Consider the following 12,466-nt stretch of genomic DNA (forward strand, 5'->3'; position numbering starts at 1 on the left):
CAACTTTCCTTCAGTTAGTGGTAATAATTGTATGAAGTACCATCACTTTCAGCTAACCTTTCTTGGTCTTTTGGCTAAGATCAAGTGTAGTACTACTTTCTCGGCCTTTGTGCAAAGAGTTTTAGTATTTAACAATAAAGAGCTCTCATTAATTATTATATCCCGAAGATATAAATTCTATAAACCTCAAAATTACCTAATAAAATTAAAATTAACAAAATAAGTATTTATTTATTAATTGATATAAATTTTATAATACTCAAAATTACCTAATAAAATTAAAATTAATTCATTCTATAAAACTCAAAATTACCTAAAAAAATTAAAATTAATTCAAATTACAAAGTCCCACATTAGTTTTAAGTAAAAAAGATTATATAAGAGCCTTTTATAAAACTCTAGAACTAAAGAAATAATAATCACACCTTCTCGGCCTTTTGGCTAAGATCAAGTGTAGTACTACATTTCAATATTTATTTATTAATTGATATAAATTCTATAAAACTCAAAATTACCTATAAAATTAAAATTAATTCAAATTAATAAAATATAAAAAGAGTTTAATTCAAATTATAAAGTCTCACATTGGTTTTAAGTAAAAAAAGATTTCATGAAAGACTCTTATAAAACTACAGAGCTAAAGAAATAATAGTCACACCTTCTCGGCCTTTTGGCTAAGATCAACTGTAGTACTAATTTTTTTTGGGTTGGCCTTTTGTCTAACCTTTCTTGGTCTGTTAGCTGAAATCAAGTGTAGTACTACTTTCTCGGCCTTTGTTCAAAGAGTTTCAGTATTTATTTATTTTTTTATTGATATAAATTCTATAAAACTCAAAATTACCTAATAAAATTCAAATTAAAAAAATATAAAAAGTTTAATTCACAATAAAGAGCTCTCATTAATTATTATATCCCACGATATAAATTCTATAAAACTCAAAATTACCTAATAAAATTAAAATTAATTCAAATTAACAAAATAAGTATTTATTTATTAATTGATATAAATTTTATAAAACTCAAAATTACTTAATAAAATTAAAATTAATTCATTCTATAAAACTCAAAATTACCTAATAAAATTAAAATTAATTCAAATTACAAAGTCCCACATTGATTTTAAGTAAAAAGGTTTATATGAAAACTTCTTATAGAGCTAAAGAAATAATAATCATACCTTCTCGACCTTTTGGCTAAGATCAAGTGTAGTATTAAATTTTTTTGTGTCGGCCTTTTGGCTAACATTTCTTGGTCTTTTGGTTAAGATCAAGTGTAGTATTACTTTCTCGGCCTTTGTGCAAAGAGTTTCAATATTTATTTATTAATTGATATAAATTCTATAAAACTCAAAATTACCTAATAAAATTCAAATTAACAAAATATAAAAGAGTTTAATTCACAATAAAGAGCTCTCATTAATTATTATATCCCACGATATAAATTTTATAAAACTCAAAATTACTTAATAAAATTAAAATTAATTCAAATTAACAAAATATAAAAATAGTTTAATTCAAATTATAAAGTCCCACATTGGTTTTAAGTAAAAAGGATTACGTGAAAACCTCTTATAAAACTATAGTGCTAAAGAAATAATAATCACACCTTCTCGGCCTTTTGGCTAAGATCAAGTGTAGTACTAAATTTTGCAATATACTACTACTCACACAAAAAATTTCATATTTTTTATTTAAGAAAATCCTTGATGTAAATGAGTCGTGAGTTTATTGTTGTAAGCCTCACTAAAAATGATATTTTGGAAAGCAAAATTAATACATCGAACGATAGAGACCAACCAATATACAATAACCAACCAAGCAGGAAAAGCAAAATGCAACACAACCTCTCCTAATTTGAGATCCCCCAAAACTCTGAAACTTACCACATGCTTCCACGGTAATAAATTACTAAATTATAATAACAGTAATTACCTAATAAAATTCTAATTAACAAAATATAAAAGAGTTTAATTCACAATAAAGAGCTCTCATTAATTATTATATTCCACGATATAAATTCTATAAAACTCAAAATTACCTAATAAAATTAAAATTAATTCAAATTAGAAAAATATAAAAAGAGTTTAGTTCAAATTACAAAGTCCCACATTGGTTTTAAGTAAAAAAGATTACATGAAAGCCTCTTATAAAACTATAGAGCTAAAGAAATAATAATCACACATTCTCGACCTTTTGGCTAAGATCAAATATAGTATTAAATTTTCCAGTATACTACAACTCATACAAAATATAATAAATTCAAATTATATTATACTACTCACACAAAATATAATAACAGTAAGTACCTAATAAAATTCAAATTAACAAATTATATTATATTACTCTCATTAATTATTATATCCCATGATTGCAGCAGGAAAGGATTCAAAACCTAAACCAAACCCAAATGGACCAAATAATTCTTTCCACTTGAGAACAAAAATATTTAAATTAAGTACCATATTTGATCTGAACATTTCAGAATAGCTTTAGAGTTACCGTTGAAAATTCAATCTAAAATCAATTGTGCTTGACCAAATGGTCCATATATTAAATTATTTGTCAATTTTCATATTTTTTATTTAATAAAATCCTTGATGTAAATGATTATTTGGTCCTAAAACCTTATTATTGTATTTATTTCAATGGTTTAATAATATTACAAATACATAATTCTTTGTCTTTACTCATATGCAGATTCATGATGATAATTAAAGTGCGAAGTATGGAATATATTGCAACATTTGCAACCCTAACAGTGTTCAATGATTGTCAAACATTAATAAATTGTTCACTAGAATAAATTGTTCACTAGATGATTTACTACAATTACAAATTGAGGTAATTTCCTACCCTTATTCATAAAATTTTAATTAAATTAAAAAAAAATACTTACTTGAATTTCTTAATAGCTCTAAATTATATTTCTTCTTTTTGTAGGATATTGATGAATTTAGCAACAAAGTGACAAGCTGCAAAGGGAAATCTTTTCTTTTTCTGGTGAAGATAGACAATACTCAACAACAAGTTATGAAAACTTATTTTGCGGTAGAAGAATTAAAAGAATTGACACTTAACAATGATTTATTTCATGAAGAAATGAGATACGCAAAAAAGATAAAGATTGAGAAATAAATAATTTAGGAATACTTTTATTTTCAAACAATTATAGTTTTGGATTTTCTAATATATTTTGTTTCTTTTGAAGTGACAATTATTACAATCTAAATATTGTTGGTACCCTTTCGGATTTTATAATATATAGAATTTTTATATAGTATTTATTTCTGAATGTTTTGTAAATTATAGAATTTTAATTTTCATATATTTTTTTAAATGTTTATAGTTTTCATTCATTCATTAATGGAAAACTTTATTTTGTTTCTTTTGAGGTGACAATTATTACTCTCTAAATATTGTTCATATGAATACTTTCATTTTCAAAGAGTTATAATTTAGAAATTCATTGAGATGACAATTAATACACTCTAAACATTGTTGATTAAAAACATTTAACGCGTGCACCGCACTTTTTACTAGTGTATATATATATATATATATATATATATATATATATATATAGTCATAAATACAAATTATCCTCGTATTCCTTTTCCTTTGCAACCCATGTTTCCTTGATTTTAGCGACCTCCATCAACCAGACTTTCCTTTCTGGTTTTGCACTTATGGTGTCGTGGCCCCATGACTTCAGCGATTTCCTCTGAATGGGTAGTGTATATATCTATATATATACACACATATTGAAATATACTTGCCATTTAAACCATCACCCACTTTCCTATTTCTTTGCAGCTCATTGTTTGACCTAGCTAAACAGTTGGAGTCTCCTAAAAATTAGAAGAAAATCCAACATCATGTTCTTCCTCTTTTGGTTTGGTCAACTTTAGTCTTGCCATCTTTGATAAATCCTCATTCCTTTAAGGGTTTTGAAGACACATGGTTTATCCAAAATTCACACACACTAACCCTTAAAAGAATTAATATCTCTTGGTAAGCTGCATAAAACTCGCCATGTGTCACTTTTGTATTGGCTCACCAAAGTCACGATCTAGTGTGGCAAGTTCCACTAGAACTCGCCATATGCTTCCTTTTATTGGTAGATATCATATAGCTAATCTTCAACAATTCTATAGTATAACTTCCTCTTTTGAAATATCAAAGCACCCAATCTAGTGTGGCCAGTTCATTGGAACTCGCCACCTGTCACCTTTCCATTAGGCTACAAATAATGAGATAAACATTTGTCCCCCAAATCCCATGCCTCGTAGATCATCTGATGACAAGGCGTGGCATTTTGAATTTAAAAGTCACATCCATTTTTGGAATTTCGAAGCAATCATTAGGGCTAATAAAACTCTCTTCACTTCCTGCGGTTAACCCCTCCATATCTTCCACATCAATCTCACCTGCCGCCATTTTTTAAAGTGTTTCATATCCCAAATGATTCTTATCTATTTATGGTTCAAAACCATTAAGACTTCTGAAACCTCCTTCCTTACCCTTTTTTAGTTTCAGAACTTACCAACTACCACCCTCAAAAATCGTCCTTGGATATTTACTCCTCCATTACTTCCATATATATATATTGCTCACCCTCTTCCACTTCATTAACGAAACCTTTTCCTTCTTCTCTCCTATGTCTATTTTCTTCAAACTCTAAAGGAAAACTCTAGTCTGTGAAGCTCGTTATCCATGGCACCTGCCAAAACCAAACGTCCTTCCAAGCAAACCACTAGTTCTTCTCTTACATAAAAACTTGCATCAGCAAAACACATCATTCTGAGTTGCTTCCAGTGGCGAATTGCTAATGGTTCAAAGGTAAATTGTTGGTCCATGGCTACCTGACCCATCCAATCCTTGCATCAGCACTCCACCACCTCTTGACTCACAAGTGACTGTTGTTGATTCCTCTAGTTGGAAGGTGGATCTCATCACTCAACTCTTTAATACTAGAGACGGTGATCTCATTCTCCAAATTCCCATCAAAATCACTGGGGGTTTCGACTCTCCCACTTGGAATGCTACTTCGGATGGTAAATTCTCGGTCAAAAGCGCATATAGAGTTGCTTATAACTTAAATCACAAGCCCTCCTCCCCCAGGTCTAAGTAATTGGTCAAGATACAAGCAATCGTACTCAAGAGTTAAAGTCCCAATGGAAGAGCTTCTGTTCGATACCAACCAAACGGAAAATTCAGTTTTTTCTCTAGTAATGTGCCCATGAAAGAATTTCAGTCCTATCCAATCTCAAATCTAGAGGCATCATCCATGATGATACCTGCAAAAGGTGTGGCCTTGAACTTGATACAATCTTCCACCTCATTTGCAAGTGCCCCTCCTCTCAAACAGTTTGGCACCTCAGCCCTCTGCGCCTTCAATTTAATTATATTTTTCATCCCATGGGCCAAGCAGTGGCAGAAGTTCATTGATTTGTGGCAGCCTTGCTTCATTTATTTGCTGGCAAATCTAGAAAGGTCGTAAAGACTCGCATTTCAACAACATCAACGAGGATCCAAAGGACATTCTTGATCATATATTGAATTGCTTTGAATTGGACATTCTTGATCATATGTTCAATTGCTTTGAATTCTCAGAAATTTCCACTTTGGATCTTTCTCTGCAGGCTCAGCCTTACCGTCCTCCTGCCCCATCCCACTAGATGCCTAATCCTGACGACCGTTGAATGTGGACGCTGCTTTCACGCATCATTCGAAGTCAGCCGGAGGAGGGCTCATTCTTCGCGATTTCAAAGGCAGGGCCATTAAAACAACCTCCACCTTCATGCTCAATATCCAAAATTCAGATGTTGCTGAAGCCCATGTTCTCAGAAAGGGACTCTCTCTCCTCATCCAGTGGGGCTGCTACGAGAGGAGACTACCTCAACCTTTGCAATCCATCTCCCTTCAACTGTTTGATGAAAGTGTTGTCTTGTAGGTAGAAGCCTCATCTCTTTCCCCCTTTCAATGCAAGTTATCACCGTCCCCTCCATTTTTCAGTTTCTAAGAACAAGTCTTCATCAAGAAAAGTACAGAAAATTGTGAAATTTCATTGTATAGCATATAGATATAGAAATACAAGTAGTGTTCTTTAAATTTTCATGCTTTTGTTCTTGAGCATTTTTTTAATTTTATGCTTAATAATTAGGCACATTGAAACTAGGGTTTTATTTTGATATGTAATTACCATATATATGGTCTGATTTTGCTTTATGAGAAAAGATAAGGAAAAAGAACAAAAAGAAATGCAAATAATTCTGAATATATAGAATAATAGTGTTAGATTCAATTGGAAGTGCATATGCAATAACACATTCATAAGCTGTTACAAACGTGAATATCTTTTACTCAAACTAGTGACAGTAGATGTGGCTTTAAAGTGCCTCTATATGCTTTACAATCAAATCAAAATTATAATTCATGAACAAAATCTTCAATTCTCACCAATCCTAAAAAAAAATCAATGGTGCAGAAATAAGAATTTCTTACCTTATTGCCCGCAGGAAATCAGTCGGCCCAAAAAAACAGAAATTATTCACCCAAAGAAACAATCATCGTTGCATTTTCTCAGTGCCTGCATTAATAAAAAAGACAGAATATCAATTATTAAGATTCATCAACAACAGGTAGAACACCTACTTTGTGAAACGCAACTGATCATATTACTTTGTTATATAGAGGCATTTAACCCCTGCAGACAAAATACTGTGTGTTAGTCCACAGGACACCTTTTAAGGCTACTCAACAAGTTCTAACTTTTCTTTTATTAGATACAGCAATTCTTTTATTAGATGCAACAACACAGGATTTAGAAACCAATGGTTATGTTATGACCTGCATTACTTGTCAGCATGATTGCAGGGCACTAAGGGCCCGTTTGGTATGCGTTGTGTTCCCGGACGTTTTGTTTTAGCCTAGAATAGAACAAGTGTTTTGTAATAGAGTGTACTGAGATGAAAACAAAACATGTTTAGGGGCGAAAAAAAAAATTCCACCTTTGGTTGAAAAGTGAAAATTAAGAACAAAATGACCATATCCATTTTTACTGTTAAACCGAAAGAAGGCAAGGACGCCATTGTTGATCCGTAAACTTCAATTATCTCATTCTCTTGTTTCTGTGATCTGATTAAATTATGCTTATGGCTTGATTTGCTTCTTTTTTTAAATACTTTTCTTCAGGAGAGAGAGAGATTAGCTGGTTGGTTAGAGATAGAGACACAATTATCAGATCTAATGAAGGGAGAGATTTTTGGGCCTCAATAGTGGTACTGTAGCGGTCCTGGAACAAAACATTACAGAACAGAACATATACCAAACAGGGCCTAAGCTTCCTTGGTGTATTCTTCTAACTTTTATCAAATTCCATTTATCCTCACAAAATCATGTAGGTGAACTCTCCACGTACAAGATCCTAACAAAATGTTTATTATCCTCACCATCGAGATAACTTCTGAAAGCCCTTGGCATTATTCCAAAGCATCAAAACACACGTGTCGTAAAATCATGTATGATGAGATAAATTTTCTTCTGAGATTGATAACTCCTAAATGTTGCACTTTTTATACTGCATACATTAAAGGAAATTGTTTGTATGACAGTGTAAATTATAATAAAACATAAATGAAAACCAGATCAGTCATTTTTTTTTTTTCCCTCAATCTTTCTCTTTCAACTCTTCAAATGCAAAGAGTTCATACAAAAACCACACACATCATCAAGCACAATTACCATTTCATTTCAAAACAACCAGACAGAGAAATAGAAAATCATGAAAATTTCTTACCTTATTGCCCGCAGGAAATCAGTCGCCCCAAATCACACACACATTGATCCAGGATAAGGGACTAATTCAAAGAAAGAGAAAACATTTTTGGTTGTTACTCAAGTTGTTTGGTTTCGTCTTCTACAACTTTCATCATTTAACAGAATACTAAGGTCTGCAAACTATAACAGAGATACTATATATAATTTGGTAAAGCATTTTAGTAAAGAATATCTAAGCAATCTTCACAAGCTTTAAAGAACTACTGTAACGGTCATACAAATAAAAACCAAGGGATCAAACAAATTATATGCTACTGATCAGTACTGGCATCACAAGTGAACTGGACTACTCATTAGTCGAACGCTCAATACTAAGCTAAACATTGATCATCAATATATTTACTTTCAACCAAACTCAGATCCTCTATTATGATCAAGCCCTTGATCCCATATTTTGTTACAGCAAGAGATAAAAATAGATTATTTTACCACATAAAAATGCTAAGCAAAAAAAAACTAACCCAAATTAACTCTAAACAAAATTTCCCAAAACAGTTGGCACAATCCAAATTGAGGGTGGCATATGGTTGTGTGAAGGATCAAGGATGTAATGAGTTCCAAAGCTTCCATTCTCTATGTTGAAGATACCAATGTCTCGGCGCCCAGATGGAGGTTTGAAATGAATGTGAGTATAGTCATCTGTGTAATATATTGAATTCGCCTGACATCCAGGCCATTTGGAAGCTGAAACACAAATAGAATGGTTATCTCCCACAAACAGAGTGTCTCCGCCCAAGTTCTTCAGTTCAAGTGACTCAAATTGCTCTAAAAGCAACTTAAAAACCTTAAACCCTGAAGTTGTATGCTCTATAGCGTCGTTTTCATCTAAAAACCTTTTTACAAGAAGTAAATCCCCATTAGATGATTCGACAAGATATATTTGTTCAAAATCCGGACGAGTCACACGTTCAGCTACCTCTACCTGCGGAACCTTACTCTCCCCATCCTTTCTATTAACATCAATCATTAGGACTCTACTTTGATAATCAATTGCAAAAATCTGGCCATTATAATAAATGACATCTTCGATGGACAAAAATCTTTTTTTATCTATGTAAGTCCAAGCTTCATCACCTGCCCGAATAAATGCCAAGTGACTGCAACCACTATAGATGATGGTAACAATATAGTCATTAGGAGACGAAGCAGGGTCAGCTGACATTATAGCCCTTCTAACTTCAAACTCAACCTCATGAGGAGTACCATCATCATACTCAGGAAGAGGAGGATCGATTTCTGTAATTGGAGGAAGCTCAATGGTAGCTCCAGAGAACGGGTTCATTAGAGTTACAGCCAAGGAATCTTCCACAGTAAACAGCCAACCATGTGAGGAACCAGAAAGCCTCTTTATGTAGGGTACTCGTAACTGAAAATCATATAGCTTATTATGAGTGATGCTGTATAGACTACGCCTTTCGTCACTATTATCTTTCGAAGGCACCATCAAGAATGGAACTTGTCCCAAAAACTTATTTTGAATGAATTTAAGTTTGTTATCCATTGCCACATACCGCCATGGTTTGCAAACCGCACCAAATCGAACATATTCAGAAAACGAAACCAACTTGTCTAGAATCATATCCAATAAGATCTTTGGAAGAAATGCCCAATCTGACTCCTTCATTGTCATATCCAGTAAGTTATTTAGAAGGAACGCCCAATCTGACTCCTTCATTGAACTCATCGTGTTTATTTCCCTAATAGCACTGCGATGTCAATCAAATATATAATTTATAATCACAATACATCATATCTGCAATACTGAATACTCAATTAGAATGGATTTATAATTTAAAACTAATTGATTCAAAAAAAACAAAAACTTGTTGGATATAGTATGAATTTGTTATTACTCCCAAGGTAACAGAGTTGCTACTACAATCTATATAATCACAATAACTTACATCATATCTACCATACTCAATTCCAATGGGTTTATAATTTTTCGGTAATTAAGGTAACAGACTCGCTACTAACAAATTTGAAAAAACTATTCTAATAATATTAATTTTCAATATTAGAATCTAATTGAGCCATTACCACTACCAAATCCAAATCCCATAAAAACAATATATAGAACATACTGTGAATATGAACAATCAAAACAACTTACCTCAAGGCTGCAATAATCTTAAACTTCCCAATTGGCGATGCAAACCTTATGAGTAAAGCGGATCTCTCTCTCTCTCTCTCTCTATATATATATATATATATAAAGATGTAATCTTTTCCTAATCAGGAAGGAATGAGAGGGAAATTTCGTACAATCCTAATAGAACAATGAGTCGAGAGATTATTTCCTCGTCAACTATCCGAACAACAAAGTAGGACGGCTTAGATTTTTAGGGAAATTTAGGATGTAAAAGTCAGGGTAAATTGCACTTCAACCACCTCACCAATGATTAAATTGCGCAGAGCATCTTGTACCGCTTGACGTCATAGCGCACTTGCCATGTAAACGTAGTCAACAGAAGTGTTGAATTTACAGTATAACCCTTGTCACGTGAAAAGGTGTGAAAGATTCGGTTGGCCCCTCCCTAAATTTGATTTCAGATTAAACAACTTGATACGATGAGACCCAGTCATGATGACGACTATATAAGCATATGAATATGTATGTATATATATAGATATTAGTAGAGCACACCAATTTATTACGTTTTTTTTTTAATAAGATTATACATGAATTTATTCAAGCATGGGAATGTAGTACATAATCAAATAATATTAAATTTAGCTAACAAAGTAGGGAAAAAAATAATAAGAAGAAATAACACTATAATCTTAAACAGAATAAATAAATAAAAATCAAATAAAAAAAATGAAGAAATATAAATAATTAAAAGAACTTACCTAAGTTTAAACTTCACTGGTGAGTACGAGACTCTGCTGATCTCTCTCTCTCCACATATATATATATATATATATATATATATAGTTGCTTACAATTCCTTCCCTAATCAGGAATATAAAGGAAAAGAACCAAATTTTTAAAAAAGTATTCTAAAATGTCTTTACTGTTAATTTAAATAACAAAATATATATAATTTAATATATATATGTATATACACGAATATACAATAAGAGTAGTGATCTCTACGAATATACAATAAGAGTAGTGATCTCTACTCTTGCTCCTTATAGAGTAAGAAAATTCTTATGTACTTTTTATCTAATGATCACATTCTAAACCTACTTATATGATTTCTTTTTAATGCAAAAATGCTATCACTATTTTTAGTTTCCAAATTTAATATTTACTAATACAATTAATTATAACAGTAAAAGGTAAGTACTAAAAAAATTAAAATTAAAATCTCTTCACCTCTCAAAATCATGTCTCATAACTAATTGGTTAAAAAAAATTATAAGTGTTAGAAAATTGCATCTATGACTTGATACAAAAGTTGGCATGGCCTCTTTGAGTGTAAAAAAGAAATTAAAAATTACACTATTGACAATGAAACATCGAATAAAAAAAATAAAATATAAAAAATAAAATCTCTATTTTTTTATCCACTTAATCAACTTAAGGTAACCTGTGATTTGTTCAACATTTCACCCATAAAAAATTTAGTAGATTATAATTTAAATTATAGTATACCTCCCTAAATGTATGCTATTTAAAAATTAAAAATTCAATCTATTTTTCTCTGACCCTTTGTCACAAATTGTCTCATTTTTCTTATTAATTCTGTTTTATTTTATTTCAAATTCTAACTGTAAACACATTCCAATTACTTATCTGTCATAATAAGTCGCACAATATATTTTTTCTAGTTCTACTATAATAACAAAAATTTATTGACGTAATGAAGAGATTCACGACAAAACATACTATTATTCTATGAAATTTCAGATTTCCTTTGTAAATTAGTTGTTTTTTATCATCATTTTTTTTGTTTTCACTATCTTCATTTTTTGATTTTTTACTATCATTATTTTCGTTTTCATGCTATTATACTATCATCATTTTTGTTTTCACTATCATCATTTTTTTTTTGGTAAGTATAAAAGGCAGCTCATATGTAAACTTACAACAAAGACATAAAAGAAAACAAAAATTCGAATTAGTGATGGTGAGACATTTCATAGGTGAAGCGATTTCTATTTTTATTTGTTTAGCACTTACTTTTATTGTTGAAATTAGTGGTATTAGTAAATATTAAATTTAGAAATTAGAAATAGTGATAGTGGTTTTGTATTAAAAGGAAAGCAGATAAATAGGTTTAGAATATGATCATTATATTTAATCTAATGGTTACTATAAAAAGTGCGGAAGAATTTTCTTACTCTATAGGAAGTAAAAGATCACTACTCGAGACCCAAGGTTAACATCTAAAATATCACAATTATCATTCCACAGCGAAGGCGGTGTTAGAGTTATGTTTCAAATTAATTAGTTATTAATTTACTAAAACTCCAACATATGTCTTAATGAAGTTTTAGTAAACTATAAATAAAGTTTTCTTCATCTGATGTATTAACTTACTTTAACTTATACGTTATTTATGAAAATTAAATATTTTCATTAATATTAAGTTAATTATATTCCCACTTCTACTAGTATAAATAGTAGGTTTACGAATCTTACAAAATACACACTCTAAACTAGTTAGAGTTAATCA

At 30.9% G+C, this 12,466-nt stretch overlaps 1 protein-coding gene and 2 pseudogenes across 1 annotated transcript; 2 read left to right on the top strand and 1 right to left on the bottom strand.

The window, feature by feature from the left end:
- The first annotated feature begins 421 nt into the window (after positions 1–421).
- On the top strand, positions 422–500 carry LOC132301814 (U2 spliceosomal RNA; annotated as a pseudogene).
- Positions 501–1,601: 1,101 nt separating this feature from the next.
- LOC132301816 (U2 spliceosomal RNA) lies at positions 1,602–1,704 on the top strand (annotated as a pseudogene).
- Positions 1,705–8,176: 6,472 nt separating this feature from the next.
- Positions 8,177–10,213, bottom strand: LOC132300810 (F-box protein At2g17036-like). Its single transcript, XM_059798050.1, has 2 exons — positions 9,952–10,213; positions 8,177–9,544 (listed from the first exon to the last, which is right to left on the bottom strand). The coding sequence occupies exon 2, from the start codon at positions 9,520–9,522 to the stop codon at positions 8,311–8,313; it is 1,212 nt and encodes a 403-aa protein (XP_059654033.1). The 5' UTR covers positions 9,523–9,544; positions 9,952–10,213; the 3' UTR covers positions 8,177–8,310.
- Between the last annotated feature and the right edge of the window lie 2,253 nt (positions 10,214–12,466).

The sequence above is a fragment of the Cornus florida genome, unplaced genomic scaffold (assembly GCF_030987335.1).
Source record: "Cornus florida cultivar Cherokee Brave unplaced genomic scaffold, ASM3098733v1 CherokeeBrave_3.0.0_Hap2_Chr03, whole genome shotgun sequence".
Taxonomy (NCBI): Eukaryota; Viridiplantae; Streptophyta; class Magnoliopsida; order Cornales; family Cornaceae; genus Cornus; species Cornus florida.